We start from the raw sequence: 20,492 nt of genomic DNA, 5'->3' as shown, positions 1-20,492 counted from the left end.
ATAATTTACGCATCGCGAAAATTGGCCCAAAATTGGCTCCCTCATTTTTAGGCCAATTGTAACAAATTTTGACAATTTTCATTATCCCCCCTCACCTTTTACGTTACGTACGGTGCTGAATCATCTTGACATTGGATGGGTGGGGGATGAAAGGGTTTAACTCTTGACTATACCACTAGGTTAGGCTAACCCAGTGACGTTTTACAAAAGGTTTGGTCAGTCTACTTTCTACTTCTGCCCAAGTCAGACTTACAATCGAACCAAGTGAACAACAACTAGCAACCTCTCGATCTAGTGTGCATTGTCTCGAGAACAAAGGAAACTTTTAATTTATTCTTGTCATCATGAGTAAAGTTGACGAAAAATCTCTGCTCCGACCCAACACAGCGGTCGTTGACTTTAAACTCTGTTCAATAAGATTGAGATTTCGTGAAGTGGAATACCTGCTGAAGGTGAAGATGCAGCTTAGGCTCAAGGAGGTTATGTATCTACAGTATCATCATCTTCGCAATGTAGTACTCATGTCATTCAACACGTTAGCCCAAGCCGAAGGTTTGTTTTGCAGAACAACTTGAAGCACGTGGCTGAAAGTGATAAAGTTGGAATTAAGATTCCCATGTATATAGAAAAAGACTATGTAGATGTAAAGCTACATGACCTATCACCACGTACCCCTCCTGATCTAATCGCAAAATACATGTCGCAATACGGAGAAGTAGAATCCGTTACACATGATACATGGGGAAATTTCTTCCCGGGTACACCTTACGGTGTTCTTGTGGTGAGGATGCGGATCGATCCCCTCCCACTTGACTATAAAACTCAAAACCCACGAAGCTACTATTAATCAAACTACGTTATGCACCCAAGAGGGGCAAACTCCTACGTGCAAGTATTGTAATCAAACAGTGCACCACGGACAACCTTGCGCGGAAGATACAGAGGAGAATGCATCTCTACCGATTGCCAATGCATTCACTGCAAACCAACCCAAAAAAGAGTTTTAAATACCAATACCTGAACCACAAACAGTTGCCAGCTGGCAGCTGCTCAGTCCATATTGACAACTCCAGCACCCCAAAAACCGTTGTAAGTAACATCGGTGAAGAAGATAATAACAATGACGACGGATTTACATTGGTCACACGTAAGTGCAAGAAGCAGGAAAGAACATCTGGTCGCGAGCACTTTTAACGACGATGACCTTGATGTGGAGGCCAGGAGAGAATTAAATGGTCCCCATGACGCAGCAGGCGAGCTGCGAAAGAAGGTCTCCGCTCGCAATAAAAAGTTGCGCGCACGAGGTCCAACGGACAATCAATAATATTTGTTTTTATTTTTTACATATTGTAAACACATAAAAGATCCACGGCTCCGTTAAGCTACCGCTATGTGCCGTGTCAAATAAACGAAATAAAAAGGTTTGGTATTTAAAAGAGAAATGGAAAAACAGTCTATAGCTCGGGAGGATGGGGGGGGGGGGGGTAAATTCCAGTATATGCGGTATTCGTAAAGAATTCAGTGAAAGTGGGAAATTTTTCATCAATTAAGTAATCATTTGCTAATCGTATTTTAGAAGAGCTAATCTTTATGAATACAAAGTATTCTAGGTAATTTCATGCGACAGTGAGATGCTGTTGTAACGATCAATATTGCTCACAGAAAAAAAGCAAGAAACGCGCCAAGGAATAATTTCTTCATTTGCATTGATCCACATATCCGTATGAGTTAAGTTCTACAAATTGAATAAAACATTAGAATTAAATCTTTAGTTGTAAAATTTCACAAATTACCGTCAAACTTCTCCTGAAATTGTTCCATAAACTCTACCAGCACCTTTCCGTCGTACTCCGGCAGATCGCAGTTTCCACCGAGCTTCACAGGCAAACTGTCCGGATCAATCTCCTTATGCAGAGATCCCATGTTTGATCCGTGAAAATGAATCTACAATCAAAAAAACAAAAATCCATCACCACTCGTACATCTTCAATTATTAGCAATTCAAATTCACACTTACCCGCTGGCCCCACTTCTGCCCGAGAAAAGGTTTACAGATCTTGAACAGCATGTTGAACAGTTTTGCATTGTTGATCAGATGAATCGACTTAATTCGCAACGGAGTGTACTGTTGCCCACAGTCGAGCACATTTTTCATAAACTTTGGCGCAAACTGGCCGAGATGGGAAAAGCTTAGCTTGTCAAAGTTCGCAATGACAACTAGACCGTTCAGCTGGGTGCTCGGTTCCAGCGAGAGCAGGGTGAGCAAAGCATGCTGCGCTCGAATTAGCTCCGGGAACGGTACCTTGGAACAGTTCCAGCTGGCTGAAATGGAGGATGTGTGTACGGTTAGGGTTGTGAGTTTTCAAATTTAGAGATTGCGATGTGAGGAGATACCTCCCGTTTCCATGTAAACGATTCTTCGCCCGTGTTGGTCTCGCTTTGGATATAGCTGAATTACGCGTTCTTCGAGAGCCACGGTGATGGCTTTGGCGGAAATGTTGTCCAGGATGAAATCTTTTTTCGCTTTCATTTTGTAGTAGCCTTTGATCTGTGCGGAGGAATAATAGAGTTAATGAAATCGGTTTTATTGTAAAATTTTAATACATACCAGTTCGTATGCGCTTTCAGCGTAGTATTTACGGGGTCGTAGGAATCTTATCAGGAAAGTGTCATCATTTATTGGAATATTCAGATTTTTCTCATCTAGAAAAGGACAGAAAAAAAAATTTCCAATAATATCACTATCAATATCACCTGGTTCAAAACAATATAGCTCACCAACACTATCAACTATTGCTCAATCTTTTGGCTACATAGTATAATATCACACAGGTAGTCAAATCACGTACAGCATAAATCTGATCGATCATACTCACCTTTCAGCAGTTCTCTCAACTCCCTTAAACTACTTTCAACAACATCGGCAGTTTCGCGCAATTCTTCACTGGCTTTCTCGAGTGACATTTTATCGCTATACTCAGCAAAATCCAATTCAATTCGAAGACCCGAGCCCAGGTCGATGTAAGGCATTTTGTCGTCGTCGAAACGGAGGGCCATTCTGTGCGATTGAATTTGAATTAAGGGTCGGAATCAGACAAACGCTCGAAATTGACCTTCTCGACCGGCTGAACCACTTCGAGACACTGGCCAGCTGGAGCGTTCTTTTTCGGTGGGAATAGTTTGCAAACATACCACGAGAATGAAGTGTATGAAAGGTAACCAAAGCAAAATGGAACGAGATCTTGTCCGAGGATCGTTGAAAGAAGCACATCGGAAAAAAGTGTAAAGAGAAAGAGCATATTTATGAGTTCATCAGTACCCGAATAAAACATAACTCCGGAATAGTGAAGAGCACACTGAACCGAGCTGCCTACTTGTAGGCGCTTGCAAGATGCGAGCAACACGATCGCCAATCCAAACTCGTCGATCGGTCGATTTTGAAAACGTGTTCCTATCTACCTACTTTTAGACTGAGGCTAGATGCGAATTCACTGATTATGAATTCAAACAGCATCAGAACAGTTTTACCATGCATGACGACACAGCAATTCGTCAGCCTGTCTGCAAGACTATTTAGCTCATACGTGGATCATTGTTTGGACCGGCGGTCCAACCTCGGCAGAGGTCATAAATTTTATCGCATTCCACAGGTGCACGTTCGCCCTATCGTCTTGGTCTTCTGCCTCAAGTCATACTACTTATGCCACTCGCAAATGCGCACATTTTGCAACATTCACCAATCACAAATAGTAGGCGATTCTTTTTTTCCGCGCTGACGTTAGTGCTAGATCTAAGCGAACTTTGCGTTGTATACACGTTAAAAACTAGTTTTGATTTTTATTTTGAATCACCTTCATCACATTGACATGTCGTTTCCGACCGTGGAAATTGAATATGTTTAAAATGAATGAATGCTAGTGTGTCGGCACCGTTCTTGTCCGTCCGACGTAGAACGACGTGACATCTCGTTTGCTGAAGAAGGGTTGTTGGCTAAGTAGGCGTAGTTGCACAGCACATCAACGAAAAGGTCACTGCTCGTCGGTGCAGAGTTTTTTTTCTTTCCAGCGCTTACTTTGACCTCCGCTTGGTGCATTCTTCGTAACCGTACGCGTCGAGAGCTACGAAAGAATAAACATACATATAACGATGCAGCTGGATTCAATGGTAGGCGGCGACTTACCATCAAAATATTTATCATAGAGCTGCAGGTAATCTCCTAGTAGGCGACCTTCATACTCGGGAGCCGCTAGCGTTCCGCCATACTTGGGCCTCAGACAGGCCGGATTGATCAGCTTCGTTAGAGAATTCCAGTCTTTGTTGTGGAAAAATATCTTTAAAAGAAAAAAAACAAACATCAATTATAATGCTGTCACTAATTTGAAATATAGTGACTAACCTTTTCACGCAGCTCTTTCGAGATGAATGGTTTAAAAATGGCGAACAGAATGTTAAAAATCATCGAATTGTTGACCACGTGGATGCCTTGCATCCGGAAGGGGCTGGCCTTCTGGACCCAGTCCAGGATCATCCGAGCGTGTTTGGGGCTGTTCTGGGCGATTTGTGCCATCGACAGGCCGTCGGTGTCGAAGATGACCTTCATGCCGTGCAGTTGCGTTTCCGGATCCAGAAGGGCCACCTCCACGCATAGCCGGATGGCCGCGATCAGTTCGATTATCGAAACCTTTGAGGTGTTCCATTTTTCTGTGGAGAACAGAAAACATAAATGTCAATAGGTAAATTGTTTATTGCATGCCAAATTAGCAAAAAAATGTAACCTTCAACAAACGCCACGTCGTATGTTGAAATTATTGACAAAAGAGAAACAGGTTTGGTCCCGATTTGCCTAGTAAACAAATCAGATTCTTTTGGAGTCTTTGTCGTGCAGCATTCTTGACTCGAGAAGAAACCTGCCGAGGACTGGAAGTTAGATTTTTTGCTGATTTACTAATGATAAACAAATATACGGAGCTGTGGTTTCAAAATTTCTTTAGCTTGACTTACATAAAAGATATTTGACGATCCATTTAAAATTGAATTGTTGATTGTGCTCGGCTTCTGGACTTCATTTATTTGCTTTAGTTTTAAATGTGGAATCAATCTCGCCGACAATTTCGATTGAAAGCTAATGACCTGACAGAAGGTTTGATTCGGAAGCTTCAAAATTCCTGGCTTCGCGATGATGAAATTGTAGATATTGTGTGTCTTTCACCCGTTTAAGCATTTTTAAAAACTTCCAGGCTTTCTAAAACCTCTAAGCATTTTTTAAAACCTTAAGTATCTATATAAATCGTCAAGCATTTTTAAAACATTGAAGCATCTTTCGAAACCTTCAAGTAACTTTTAAAATAGGGTAGATGAGCCAGTCATGCTAATAATTAACAAGTAACTCAGATATTTATTCAGTTTAATTTATGCATTTAAGTTAAAGAGCGTTTGATTGATCTCTAATGTGCACCTACGTAAATTTTATTTTTTTTAACAATAATAATTTTGTATCATTTCTTTGACATCGTTCATAAAGTTATTTGTTATCTCGAAACCTACTTGTTCGTTATACAGCGGATACAGCACTTAACTTCACGGCATAACCTGATTATATAAGTGAGTACACAAACTTTGTTCCGATTGTTTACCCCCTCAAACCAAAGTGTTCTGTTTTTTTCTCAATGTGTGCTGTTTAACCCGACGTCTTCCAATGCGTCAGCGGAAATTAATTAATTTTCAATTAAGTCAGACGAGACATACTGATTTGTGACAGTTCGCAAGGGCAAAATTATTTCATTCTGTAGCAACTATAAAGTGGACGAACACGTGTAAATTCATTAACCGGCACATGCGGAATTGGTTGATCTCGGATATATCTTATTTTATTGTTATGTCCGGTAATTATTTTTAGCAAGTCATCAAGCCGTACAAACTAAGTGCTAGTTTGCAAAAATTAATGGTTTCTATGAACTTGGGCAAAGTAGGTCAGATGATTAGTCATCATTTCGCCTAATGGAAAAAATGTATTATTATTAATCCTACAAAAAATTTCTGAATTCATAGAAAAAAAAACAAAATGGACACTTTTCAGGCTACGATGCAGAAACAAGCTGTTATATCACATCAGGGATACCCAAGGATGCTGCATATATCATCAAAAAGATAACCAAATTATGCGGAAATGTGCTTTATCTAGGAATTCTGCGAGAAACAACACAATAAAAGGTATTTGCAATCTGCAACATATTCGAAATCAAACGTGTCGAGAGATTTATTTGAGCACTTTGAGAGCAAAACATGTTCTCTGTTGAACAAGGAAATGCTACGTAAAGTACATCTTTGTGTTTTGAGCGATTATTTTGTTGATAAGCATAAATTGGTATAAAACACACATGAATATCAATACATTGTTTTTCTTATTTTGAAAAATCAATGAAATATGAAATATGAAATATAAACAACCAAATTTTTTGGTTGGATGAATACCAACCTGAAACTTAATTCAAAACAAAGTATTTTTTTAGTTTGTTTTTGTTGCTGTCATCACTGGTGTTGCTTCTCTTGGCTGTGTCCGTCATAGAATATTTCGCGTTACGATAAAAGCGTTGAGTGATAAAAACTAATTAAGCTGTGTTGATTTTGGAAGTGTTGATCTTGGCCATCACGGATTTTTTGCGAAACGCAGATATAGAGCTACAATTTCTTAAGATAAGAACAAAATGTATTGGCGCTTCTTGAGGCGGCAAGACTTCTATTAGGTTATGTTTAAGGCTAGAGCCTATCGCACACCCGTTATGGAAGTCAATAAATTCATTGCATGATCGTTCGACACATAAAATTACTTGAGACCAGCTTGCACATTTCCTTTGGGGCGAGTTTCTCTGTTAAGTCAATTTCGGATTAGCAAATATAATTTGCTGCGTGGTAGACTGCCATTCGTTTTTACCAGGGAGCCTGTCCTGTTCCATATCAACCATTTCTTTACATAGGGATTGAATACCAACAATCGAAGACGTGGATTAGACATAATGAAGATGAATGGTCCGGTGTGATGCGGAAATGGGAGTCAACGAGTCAGCTACGTATTTACGAAATATCTAAACTTGAGAAACGGTCTTGTGAATTGATCTTAGAGTTATTTCCGACTCTTCGAAAAGCAGACGGATATCAACTAGCGCAAATCGATTTTAACGCAAAGTTCCCAATAAAACAGTCTGCACTATTCCAAAAGCGGAATGATTTCATCGTAAAAGTAAAGCCCATTTTGTTGGCGAATGTCACCGATAAATCTGGAAAAGTGATCATTAGGTTACTGGAAAGTGATCTAACTGAAGGTAAACATTATCGTTCAAAATCAATAAATTCTACTAAAACCATGCATCTTTTTGTTTTCAGACTGCCGGGATGCTGCATACTCGTTGCTGTTACCTTATATTCTACCATGCTCTGTGCTAACTCTTTCGGCTAAATCAAAATGGAAACCCAGCTACATTGAAAACCGTAATAGCTTCCTATTCTGGGTGAAGAACACAACGGATCTACAGTCAAAAGTTCAAACCTTTCAAAACTCACGTGCTCAGACTAGGGGTATGATTCACTGTCCATTGGTGATCATCGTCGGACTGGAACTAACTTTGTTAAACTTTTTCATTGTATCGTTTGGAGACACATACTACCAACTCCCCACCTTCCTGAATGCTTTGGATATCTGCTACAAACTCTATAAGGCATACAATCTGTCGTTTGCTCCGGAATGTGCAGGATCTTGGAATTTACTTAATTACATTATTTACGAATTCCAACTTGAGCCCGCTTGTAGAGCGAAAATACTTTCGATCAGTAGTGTGATCAAAGCCAAATGTTAAAAATGCTTCATTGACCATTGTTCGGTTGTCGATTGGAAGGTTTTTCCAATGAGCAATATTTTCGCCATGTCCAACGGATGCATGATCCTTTGAATGGTTACATGTGCATTCAAAACTGCGGTCGTGTACTAACATCGATTACAAGTCTACGAAAGCATGTGATTTCGTGTAGAGAAAAAACTATATCAAACGAACAACCTACCGAGGATCTAATTAACTATTCTGAACGAAAATTATCTGTAGCGTGTACCCAAGACAAAATTGAATGTGACAATCAAACTGATTCTGGAGAAAATGAACAAATAGCAATCGAAGTCGGTAATCAGCTCTGTTATGGTATTGATTCCAAGAAACTGGGTATTGTAGATGTACATAGAGTGCCTTTGAGAATGACGTTAAAATGGTTGAGTGAAAATGGAATGGCAAGGAAAGTAGCATTTGATATAAATAAAGATATTATACAGCATGTTATCGAGCCGCTAAGTGCCGTCGTTAATGACTTACAAACGGCTGGATCTATGACGCTTGAGTGTAAGAATCTACTTGACTCGATGCTCTATAGCTATACGTTAACTGAAAAAGGACGGATTATATGAAGATCCGATATTTTTCACCATAAATGAACAGCCACTTACACCGTATGCTGATCTATGTCAGAAACCGGTAATTAATTCACTTTTTCATTACTTTACTAAAATCAGTTAAACTATTTCCTACTGTTTTTAGGATTTGGAAAAAATACAAGGAGTACTTATGCCTGTTAAATTCATACTACGAACATATCTGGAAGCCAACGGAGTTTTTAGTATGATTATCAATAGTTTAAAGCTATCAAATGATGGAGTGATCCGCACAATAATCGATGGTTCTATCTGGCAGGAAAGAACGGCAAAAATGTGCTGCAAAACCGTAATTCCCATCAATATCTATTTCGACGACTTCAACACCAGCGACACATCATCTTGTCATTCCAAGTCAACCTCTATTTGTTCGATCTACCTGAATATACCTCGCCTGCCAGCTTATTTGCAAGGAAAATTAAGTAATATTTTAACCGTAGGATTTATCTCGAGCAAAGATAGAAAACGTTTCAGTAGCGATAAAACCCTGCCCAAATTGATAGATCTTTTAATTGATTTAGAGGAAGAAGGCATTACGGTCCAAATTGAAGGAGAAGAGAAAAAAGTGTTTTTTGTTCTGGGTTTTATACTTGGAGATAATTTAGGTGTAAATGGAATCCTAGATTAAGTTGAAAGTTTCAGGGCGACGTTTTTCTGTAGGCTATGTAAAAGGAAACGTATTCAGACTGAGACAGATATTGAAGAACACCCAGAAGCTTTTCGCACAACTGTTGGCTACGAGCGTGATGCTCATTTGAAGATTGTTTCAGAAACAGGCATCAAAGCTGCTAGCGTTTTCAATAAGATTCCGTCATTGCATGTAGTTTATAACTTTGTATTCGATATAATGTACGATATTTTTGAAGGAGTTGGAATCTATGATCTTCAGCATATGCTGTTTTATTTTATTTATACGAAACAATATTTTGCCTTAACGATTTTAACGAGAACAAAAATAGTTTTATTTACGGTAGTCAACATTCAAATATAATACATGATATTCAAGAGTACCATGTTAAAATGAAAATAATCAAATGCACTGCCAACGAATCGAAGACATTGATAACATTTCTTCCATTAATTATTGGTCCTCTGGTGCCTGAAACAGATGTTGTATGGAAGCTTGCACGTGCTTTAGTAAAAATTCTTCACATTTTACTTCTGAGAGAAGTTCCATTTGTGTTGATCAATGAGCTAAGATTACTTATCACGTTCCATCATAATCAATATGTAAAACTATTTCTAGATACTCTTAAGCCCAAGTATCACAACATGATACACTATCCAAGCGCCATTTTAAAAGAAGGGGCTCTTAAGAACACATTGGTCAATGATGTTCGAGGCTAAACATAAGGAATCGAAAGCATATTGTAGAATAAACAGTAATCGTATAAATATGTGCTCATCGATTACCATAAAAGCCGCTTTGAAATTTGCTTATGATTGTATCAGTAATAATTTTTCAACCTCAAAAATTACATACGACGGAAGCCAAATATATTTTAACGAGTTCCAGCCCGAACAGCTTAAGTATATTGATTCTGATTCATTCAATATTACTAAAGGATCAATTAAGTTTTTGGTTAAATTAACCAAATGTGAATCGCTGTACAAAAGAGGATCGATATTTAGCTTAATATGGAATGATACAATTAATATTTTCAAAATAATAGAAATTTTCTTCAATGACGATAATGTTTTATTGATGCTTTGCGCGAAATATCAGATGGTTAAGTTTAACGAGCATTTGCAATCTTTCGAAATAGATTCAGAAACTAGAGCTGCACTAGTAAGCAACATTGAATCTGCTGAGAGTAAAATAGTCAATTTATATAATGTAAAAGGGACCACATATTTACGGCTTTGTAATTATTACAAAACTTAAAAGTAATACAATCTATTTTCCTAGAAAATAAAAAATGAGAAAAAAAATCATTTCGATTTTAAGAATCCAGCTGTCGTTTAACTGTTTATTTTACCTTACTTCAACTAAATTGCTTCTTGACTCCAAAAACAGTGTTGATTACATTCACCTTTCTGTTGTTTATTTCAAAAAAAATTCTCAGTTCACGTAACCCAAATTTTGTTTGAAATAAGTTCTATAGTTTGATTGAATTTACTAAGAGTTGTCAGTTGACAAAAATCAACAACCAACATTATGGTTGTTCAAAACAAAAATTTGTTGAATTTATGTTTAAAATGGAAGCAACACGCTCATTTAAAACTACTCAAAATTTGAGTTGCTAATACTCAATTTCAAAAACTGGGGCGATCTGTCAAAATATGAGTTTCGATTTGAGTTGAACTAACTCCACTCTTGAGTAACAACTAAATTTTCAATCTGTTGGGTGAAAAAAAACTTTGTTAAAGTTCATATGGTGGGACGCCAACTACGCAATGTTAAAAAACTGATCTAGCAGGGCAAGAATCGGGGAGGACACAATCAGAATCTGAAAGGTAAGTTTCGACAAGTTTGTTGATGTTTTGAAATAACATTCCTTCAATTTTTTGGTTGCTCCTGCCCGTAGAAGCGGTTCCGGTTCACAGCGAGAAAAGATCTCGAAATAGATTTTTGGGCATCGCCATAACACCATAAGATTCAGGTTAGTGAAGTTTTAAACAGTGATAAGTTTATTTGTTAATGTTATTAGATATACTAAATGGTTATTTTCCGTATTTGGCCTTTGAGTAAAAAGTACTCAAATTTGACATTTTTATCACGAACTCAAAATTTAGTAAAATAGAAGAACTCATCTTTTGACTACGTGCACTTTTTATGAAATTGAGTGGCTGGCTACTCACTTTTGAGTTATTTTTAATGAGCGTGAATAGCAACCTAATATTTCAGTTTATTTCTAGGTTCCCTGTTTGTTAAAGCTAACCAAAACTATGGTTGTGCAAATTTCAACGCAGAAATTCGATTGAATCATCCTAAAAAGTGGTTGTGTTTGCCATATTTTTTTCTCTGTGTACACTGGGCCAGGGCCAGGGTTCCCACGCTTAGAATGAATATAAAACCATTCAATAGACTAATTTTCAAAAAAAAATTGTTCGTAACTTTTCAGCGTGGGGGTAGATCTATAGATCTGTAGCTGCTTGGAACCGCACATTGCACCGTATCCCAGCTGATCTAGATGTTTATAGGGCATCAGAGCGGCAGGAAACGAGGCACTGCATGACTATTGAGTATTGAACCAATTAAAACGTCAATTCAACATTTCGATTTAAGTTTCAATTTATTTTTAACTACAGCAATCAAACTAACTAAAATATTTATTTCTCACATATGAGTCTGAAAATTGACAAATTCACATGGAAGTGCCTAAAAGTGACTTCTTTAGGCCTTACGAAGACTCCGCACTTTTTGGTGGGATTTTGTATGCTTCATTTTGCCTGGTCAGTTTTAGATTGACACAAGACAAATAATGTTGTTCTTTAGTATATCCGTCTTATCTAAAAAAAAAAAATTCATCTTGAAGACAAACATCATGAAATCCCAAAAAAAGGTTGAAAATGCCCTTTTGAAAGTGTTTACACATATCAACCCTGGCTTTCCTCTAGATTTGAATAAATGAGTCACGGCAAGTGTGCGTGTGTTTGAGGATATTTGAAGAGCCGCGGACATTTGATAACGTTAATTTTTTTATATATCATCAGTTTTCCTAGCTAAATTCAAACCCTCAGTTTTTGGACAAAAGGCGAATGCTAAGGTATATTGGTGGTCGCAGCAACGTGCACTCGGCGTCTTTTATATACCTGATATTGAAACAAATTTTACCGATCATATTGATAGATTCGAGTAATCTTTTGTGTCGTTTTGAAAGCAATTTCAAACAAACTTTATGTTACAACTAAGGTATTGAACACTTCTTATATCGAATAGTGAGCATGTTAATGGCTGTCTTCGAAACACCAATTTGTTGAATAGGGATACTGTTATTATTACCAGTTCTTTTTCTACTCCTCCCCGAACCGGTACACAATAAAAGAATGCACAAAGCGTCCGTCGGAATATATTTCAAAAATCTACAACAATTCATGCAAAAAAGAGACAATTTTTCAAAGAATTTTCGACAGAACCAAATGCGTACAAAAAGAAACAAATTTCGAGACGATTCGCGCGCTTGCACATCAAAATCAACGTAGCTTCCAACGTCATAAATCAAGTCACACTCCTCACCACCAACCAAACGTTAGCTGAACAGAAAAAAGTCATTTTCCAGCATCTACGCCAGAACGACTATTTAACTTCACTCATCAATAGATTGCTTAGCAAAATTCACCGATGCAATCAAATCAGCCGAAAAACTGTTCCAGAATCACCATCCGAGAGCATACAATATCCTAATTAAAAAGCCAAAATAAACGAAATAACGTACCGATCTCTACCATACATCCCGATATTGACCAACACACTCGTTCGATGCTTGAAACCAGACTATCCCAACGTCATAACTGCCCCAAAAAACAATCAGAACCGTCTCAATGACACTAAACAACATCAAAGATCCCGTTGATCCCTCACTACATTGCAACATCATCTACAGCATCCCGTGTGCGTGTGGTATGACAAAGAATTAATTAAAAACACGATTTAGCGGACACCGAACCAGCACCAAAAAATTTAAAAAAAATCATCGAAGCTGGAACAACCAATACAGATGCCGAAATGATAGAATTTGGAGAAAAAAAACAGCTCTCATTCTGCACAGCATCCAACACCAACACGATTTTTGTTTAACCGCAACTGAATTCATCGATCGAACCTACCGCTCATAAACATTACCAGTGCTGGTGATGTGTCATATAATCAACACACCCAACACGGTAAATCATTAATTCGAAAGCTCCTCAAATCCATATGCACTAACGCACAGTTCAGCTAAAGCTCACTATTCCCGAAGATCCCCGCTGGACACTTTGCGCTCACCATATCACTGTAGTTTTTTGAAAGGGATCTGAAATATCCATGACAATAGCGACAGATAGATAAGTGAGTTCACATGAAACACTAGAAATCTAAAACCAAATATCTAAATACAGATTCATTATAGTTTTCCTTGAAAAAGGCCACCAAAAACGGCCGAAACGTCGGACTATCAAAAAATAAGTTGTTTGACTGCGAAAGCCAATACCCAAGCGTATTCCAGAAATTATTAACACCAGTCTGCTTCGTTATGGTTGCACATTGTGGAGTAGGGGAACATGGTGAGACTTGACCAAGCGCAAAATTTTATTTTCGGCTATTGCGTCTTCTATTCGATTCTTAATTTTTTTTCAAAAATATTTTTATACTTGTTTCGATCCCTTAAGGTAATTTTGAAAGTTTGGAGTAAAAAATCCTTTCCTTGCAGAAAATATTACGTGATTAATAAATTTGCATTAAATGATGTAATTTTTTATCAAACTTTGTATGGACATATCTACTCAACTACTAATTACTATTAAAGGACTAATATACCATCTTAATCCTTGTGAAGCAGTGAAATGATTTTACATAAACTGGAACATTGGAATAGTTATTACTAGAATTTGCATGACATTAAACGCAATAACTAATGTTGGGGAGACTTGACCAAGATTTTATGGGGAGACTTGACCAAGTGGCGATCAGCTGAAGAAAAATACAAAATTCCTAATATTTATTATGCTTTGGTACCTACTGTTAATGTTAATCACGCCATAAAAAAACCCACCCCAAACATATATCTTTATATTTTAAAATTTGTAAGCAAAGTTAGCAATAGTGGGACTGATTTTGTGACGTGTGAACATGCAATGCAAGCAGTACAGTTAATCCTTAAAAAGAAATGCATTTAAAAAAATCAAAATTTATCAAATGCAACTCTTTTATATTTTTTACTGCTACCTAAGGATCTTGACAATAGGGAAAAAATAAGTACAGTATGTTTTATGTCATTATTTTTTGTTATGATTTTTCAAAATTCTCTTGGTCAAGTCTCCCCACGCCTTGGTCAAGTCTCCCCGCAATGGGGAGACTTGACCAGAAAAAACGATCACAGAAAAACTTTTGTAACTTTTCAAAAATTAAATTAAAAATTCTGCAAAAAATCATGAAGACGCGCAATAACTTTGCGCATTATATCTGAATGATTTTTGGGGGATTGAAGGCTTTTTTAGAGATTCATGCAGTTTTAGCTGAAAACCTGGTCAAGTCTCCTCATGTTCCCCTACTGTAAATGCAATGGACAATGGCAACCATGTAGAAACGCTCTACACGGACTTCAGTAAAGCATTCAACCGTATTGACATACTTTTATTACTTTTCAAACTGCAAAAAGATCTCAAAGAAATCATATTTAACGAAACGTGAACAAACAGTTCCCTTTAAGAATATATTCTCTGAACCAATTCGTGTAACCTCTGGCGTATCCCAGGGCTCCCACTTAGGCCCTCTTCTTTTTATTTTGTATATAAATGGAATTACCTTTAAACTCTAACATCTAAATGTTCTTATAAATATATGTAGAAAACATGAAACTATTTATGGAAATAAGAAATGTCAAACAGTACCGTCTTTACGCGTGCGTACATTGGGCCAGGGCCAGGGGCCCCGCGCACAGTGGCTCAAAACAGCGTTTTGAGGTACTTAATTCATTGGAGTCAAAACTGTCCATATTAGCGATTTAACATATTCTACGGTGTGTGTGTATGTAAAAAGCGCCATCTTTTGGCAATATTACTTTTTATTAAAATTGATCATAGTAGGCTACAGAAAATTTAACTTTTGAACCGAAAGAGATAGCGCTTGGCTGTCTTCGACAAAGTTGTAGAGGAGAGTATTTTTGTAAATTTTGCAGAAGACATGCTGTCTCTGTCACTCATAGTAATCGAGTTATGAGAAGTTCTCTATGGTGAACTGCTTTATTTCCTATTTTTACTTATAACTTTTTTATTTCTGATTTTTCGCATTATCAATGTACTAAGGTATTTTTTATCATCACAAAACACACAACTTTTCCGAAGAGACCAGATAGCTGTGAATGCTGTGTAAAGACTTATAGCTGGTTTTGATTTAATTTTGGCCTGTTTTCGAACCCGTGTAACTTCACTATCGGCAAAAATTGTAATTATGCTAGCAATTATTATAATAGGACAGGGTTTCACCTACAAAACGAAGGTAAAATTGTTTGTCCATAATCACCCGTTCAAAAGTTATATACTTTTGAAAACTTTATGTCTGGCAGTTTTGAAGTCGAGCGTATGGCTCACTGAACGAGTAGGCGCTGGTGTTCAAAGACGCTTTCGCTTGATTTCCTGAGTGACGCGCACTCTGTGTACTAGCGCGTCTGCCGGAAGTTTAACACTGATTTTGAATGATTTTCCAACGGGTGATATACAATTTCATCTCGGTCCGATTTACCGCATGAATTTTAGTTTCAGGATATGGATAAAGAAGTAAAAGATACACATTTTCCATATAATTGCTGCCTTAACCTGCTGGATATTTTCAAATATTTCAGACTGTGGTGAAGGCAGCAATTTTATGCATCATCTTTTTGCCCTGAAGCTAACATTCATACGATAATCTGGACCGAGATGAAACTGTATATCACCCGTTGGAAAATCATTCAAAATCAGTGTTAAACTTCCGGCAGACGCGCTAGTACACAGAGTGCGCGTCACTCAGGAAATCAAGCGAAAGCGTCTTTGAACACCAGCGCCTACTCGTTCAGTGAGCCATACGCTCGACTTCAAAACGGCCAGACATAAAGTTTTCAAAAGTGTATAACTTTTGAACGGGTAATTATGGACAAACAATTTTACCTTCGTTTAGTAGGTGAAACCTAGTTCTATCAGAATAATTGATGGTATAATTACAATTTTTGCCGATAGTGAAGTTACACGGGCTCGAAAACAGGCCAAAATTAAATCAAAATCAGCTATAAGTTTTTACACAGCATTCACAGCTATCTGGTTTCTTCGGAAAAGTTGTGTGTTTTGTGATGATAAAAAATACCTTAGAATATTATTAATGCGAAAAATCAGAAATACAAAAGTTATAAGTAAAAATAGGAAAAAAAAGTTCACCATAGAGAACTTCTCATAACTCGATTACTATGAGTGACAGAGACAACATGTCTTCTGCAAAATTTATAAGAATACTCTCCTCTACAACTTTGTCGAAGACAGCCAAGCGCTATCTCTTTCGGTTCAAAAGTTAAATTTTCTGTAGCCTACTATGATCAATTTAAAAAAAAATAATATTGCCAGAAGATGGCGCTTTTTACATACACAAACATTGTAGAATATGAGAAAGCGATAATACGGACAGTTTTGACTCCAATGAATTAAGTACCTCAAAACGCTGTTTTGAGCCACTGTGCCGCGCTTAGGATGAATATAAAACTATTCAATAGACTAATTTTCAAAAAAAAAAATTGTTCGTAACTTTTCAGCGTGGGGATAACTATAGATCTGTAACTGCTTGGAACCGCACATTGCACCGTATCCCAGCTGATCTAGATGTTTATAGGGCATCAGAGCGGCAGGAAACGAGGCCCTGCATGACTATTGAGTATTGAACCAATTAAAACGTCAATTCAACATTTCGATTTAAGTTTCAATTTATTTTTAACTACAGCAATCAAACTAACCAACCATTGGTATGCGATCGGAGGATGTGGAAAAATATTTATTTCTACGTCACATATGAGTCTGTATATTGACAAATTCACACGGAAGTGCCTAAAAGTGACTTCTTCAAGCCTTACGAAGACTTGGCACTTTTTGCTCGGATTTTGTATGCTTCATTTTGCCTGGTCAGTTTTAGATTAACACAAGACAAGTAATGTTGCTCTTTAGTGCATCCGCCTTATCTAAAAAATGAACCAGCTTGAAGACAAACGTCATGAAATCCCAAAAAAAAATTGAAAATGCCCTTTTGAAAGTGTTTACACATATCAACCCTGGCTTTCCCCTAGGTGTGAATAAATGAGTCACGGCAAATTTGCGTGCGTTTGAGGATATTTGAAGAGCCTCGGACATTTGGTAGCGTTATTTTTTTATATATATTCTAGTATGGTGACTCATATCAGCAGTTCTCCTAGCTAAATTCAAACCCTCAGTTTTTGGACAAGGGATATTAGTGGTCGCAGCAACGTGCACTCGGCGTCTTTTATATACCTGATATTGAAACAAATTTTACCGATCATATTGATAGATTCGAGTAATCTTTTGTGTCGTTTTGAAAGCAATTTCAAACAAACTTTATGTTACAACTAAGGTATTGAACACTTCTTATATCGAATAGTGAGCATGTTAATGGCTGTCTTCGAAACACCAATTTGTTGAATAGGGATACTGTTATTATTACCAGTTCTTTTTCTACTCCTCCCCGAACCGGTACACAATAAAAGAATGCACAAAGCGTCCGTCGGAATATATTTCAAAAATCTACAACAATTCATGCAAAAAAGAGACAATTTTTCAAAGAATTTTCGACAGAACCAAATGCGTACAAAAAGAAACAAATTTCGAGACGATTCGCGCGCTTGCACATCAAAATCAACGTAGCTTCCAACGTCATAAATCAAGTCACACTCCTCACCACCAACCAAACGTTAGCTGAACAGAAAAAAGTCATTTTCCAGCATCTACGCCAGAACGACTATTTAACTTCACTCATCAATAGATTGCTTAGCAAAATTCACCGATGCAATCAAATCAGCCGAAAAACTGTTCCAGAATCACCATCCGAGAGCATACAATATCCTAATTAAAAAGCCAAAATAAACGAAATAACGTACCGATCTCTACCATACATCCCGATATTGACCAACACACTCGTTCGATGCTTGAAACCAGACTATCCCAACGTCATAACTGCCCCAAAAAACAATCAGAACCGTCTCAATGACACTAAACAACATCAAAGATCCCGTTGATCCCTCACTACATTGCAACATCATCTACAGCATCCCGTGTGCGTGTGGTATGACAAAGAATTAATTAAAAACACGATTTAGCGGACACCGAACCAGCACCAAAAAATTTAAAAAAAATCATCGAAGCTGGAACAACCAATACAGATGCCGAAATGATAGAATTTGGAGAAAAAAAACAGCTCTCATTCTGCACAGCATCCAACACCAACACGATTTTTGTTTAACCGCAACTGAATTCATCGATCGAACCTACCGCTCATAAACATTACCAGTGCTGGTGATGTGTCATATAATCAACACACCCAACACGGTAAATCATTAATTCGAAAGCTCCTCAAATCCATATGCACTAACGCACAGTTCAGCTAAAGCTCACTATTCCCGAAGATCCCCGCTGGACACTTTGCGCTCACCATATCACTGTAGTTTTTTGAAAGGGATCTGAAATATCCATGACAATAGCGACAGATAGATAAGTGAGTTCACATGAAACACTAGAAATCTAAAACCAAATATCTAAATACAGATTCATTATAGTTTTCCTTGAAAAAGGCCACCAAAAACGGCCGAAACGTCGGACTATCAAAAAATAAGTTGTTTGACTGCGAAAGCCAATACCCAAGCGTATTCCAGAAATTATTAACACCAGTCTGCTTCGTTATGGTTGCACATTGTGGAGTAGGGGAACATGGTGAGACTTGACCAAGCGCAAAATTTTATTTTCGGCTATTGCGTCTTCTATTCGATTCTTAATTTTTTTTCAAAAATATTTTTATACTTGTTTCGATCCCTTAAGGTAATTTTGAAAGTTTGGAGTAAAAAATCCTTTCCTTGCAGAAAATATTACGTGATTAATAAATTTGCATTAAATGATGTAATTTTTTATCAAACTTTGTATGGACATATCTACTCAACTACTAATTACTATTAAAGGACTAATATACCATCTTAATCCTTGTGAAGCAGTGAAATGATTTTACATAAACTGGAACATTGGAATAGTTATTACTAGAATTTGCATGACATTAAACGCAATAACTAATGTTGGGGAGACTTGACCAAGATTTTATGGGGAGACTTGACCAAGTGGCGATCAGCTGAAGAAAAATACAAAATTCCTAATATTTATTATGCTTTGGTACCTACTGTTAATGTTAATCACGCCATAAAAAAACCCACCCCAAACATATATCTTTATATTTTAAAATTTGTAAGCAAAGTTAGCAATAGTGGGACTGATTTTGTGACGTGTGAACATGCAATGCAAGCAGTACAGTTAATCCTTAAAAAGAAATGCATTTAAAAAAATCAAAATTTATCAAATGCAACTCTTTTATATTTTTTACTGCTACCTAAGGATCTTGACAATAGGGAAAAAATAAGTACAGTATGTTTTATGTCATTATTTTTTGTTATGATTTTTCAAAATTCTCTTGGTCAAGTCTCCCCACGCCTTGGTCAAGTCTCCCCGCAATGGGGAGACTTGACCAGAAAAAACGATCACAGAAAAACTTTTGTAACTTTTCAAAAATTAAATTAAAAATTCTGCAAAAAATCATGAAGACGCGCAATAACTTTGCGCATTATATCTGAATGATTTTTGGGGGATTGAAGGCTTTTTTAGAGATTCATGCAGTTTTAGCTGAAAACCTGGTCAAGTCTCCTCATGTTCCCCTACTGTAAATGCAATGGACAATGGCAACCATGTAGAAACGCTCTACACGGACTTCAGTAAAGCATTCAACCGTATTGACATACTTTTATTACTTTTCAAACTGCAAAAAGATCTCAAAGAAATCATATTTAACGAAACGTGAACAAACAGTTCCCTTTAAGAATATATTCTCTGAACCAATTCGTGTAACCTCTGGCGTATCCCAGGGCTCCCACTTAGGCCCTCTTCTTTTTATTTTGTATATAAATGGAATTACCTTTAAACTCTAACATCTAAATGTTCTTATAAATATATGTAGAAAACATGAAACTATTTATGGAAATAAGAAATGTCAAACAGTACCGTCTTTACGCGTGCGTACATTGGGCCAGGGCCAGGGGCCCCGCGCACAGTGGCTCAAAACAGCGTTTTGAGGTACTTAATTCATTGGAGTCAAAAC

General features: G+C 37.2%; 2 protein-coding genes across 4 annotated transcripts in view; both read right to left on the bottom strand.

Moving 5' to 3' along the window:
• Positions 1–1,620: 1,620 nt before the first annotated feature.
• LOC131682331 (retinaldehyde-binding protein 1-like) lies at positions 1,621–3,344 on the bottom strand. 3 transcript variants are annotated; one of them, XM_058963720.1, is made up of 7 exons: positions 3,320–3,344; positions 2,877–3,058; positions 2,609–2,703; positions 2,395–2,548; positions 2,018–2,322; positions 1,794–1,944; positions 1,621–1,735 (listed from the first exon to the last, which is right to left on the bottom strand). In XM_058963720.1, exons 2-7 carry the CDS (start codon positions 3,055–3,057, stop codon positions 1,698–1,700), a joined length of 924 nt encoding a protein of 307 aa, XP_058819703.1. In that variant the 5' UTR covers position 3,058; positions 3,320–3,344; the 3' UTR covers positions 1,621–1,697. The 3 variants fall into 3 exon arrangements, with proteins under 3 accessions (XP_058819703.1, XP_058819704.1, XP_058819702.1); XM_058963721.1 differs by lacking the exon at positions 3,320–3,344 and adding an exon at positions 3,193–3,249; XM_058963719.1 differs by lacking the exon at positions 3,320–3,344 and having other exon boundaries at positions 2,877–3,242.
• Positions 3,345–3,563: 219 nt separating this feature from the next.
• The window catches only part of LOC131682329 (clavesin-1-like), a 31,579-nt gene continuing 14,650 nt past the window's right edge, over positions 3,564–20,492 (bottom strand). The window contains exons 2-4 of the mRNA XM_058963717.1: positions 4,397–4,701; positions 4,181–4,331; positions 3,564–4,118 (exon numbers count right to left, since the gene is read on the bottom strand). Of these exons, the coding sequence (XP_058819700.1) occupies positions 4,069–4,118; positions 4,181–4,331; positions 4,397–4,701 (506 nt within the window). The 3' untranslated portion in view covers positions 3,564–4,068. The remainder of the gene's footprint in view (positions 4,119–4,180; positions 4,332–4,396; positions 4,702–20,492) is intronic.

Source organism: Topomyia yanbarensis, chromosome 2, assembly GCF_030247195.1.
Source record: "Topomyia yanbarensis strain Yona2022 chromosome 2, ASM3024719v1, whole genome shotgun sequence".
Lineage (NCBI taxonomy): Eukaryota > Metazoa > Arthropoda > Insecta > Diptera > Culicidae > Topomyia > Topomyia yanbarensis.
Note: the sequence above shows the minus strand (reverse complement) of the source record. Positions and strands in the feature narration are given on the sequence as shown.

What these genes read in the sequence shown, in the direction of transcription:
- LOC131682331 (XM_058963720.1), bottom strand. Translation starts at nt 3,057, where the DNA reads ATGGCCCTCCGTTTCGACGACGACAAAATGCCTTACATCGACCTGGGC. An exon ending in GTTGAGAGAACTGCTGAAAG is followed by an intron (nt 2,704 to 2,876) that starts GTGAGTATGATC and finishes GTCCTTTTCTAG; the next exon opens with ATGAGAAAAATCTGAATATT. An exon ending in ATTTCAGGAGAAGTTTGACG is followed by an intron (nt 1,736 to 1,793) that starts GTAATTTGTGAA and finishes TTCAATTTGTAG; the next exon opens with AACTTAACTCATACGGATAT.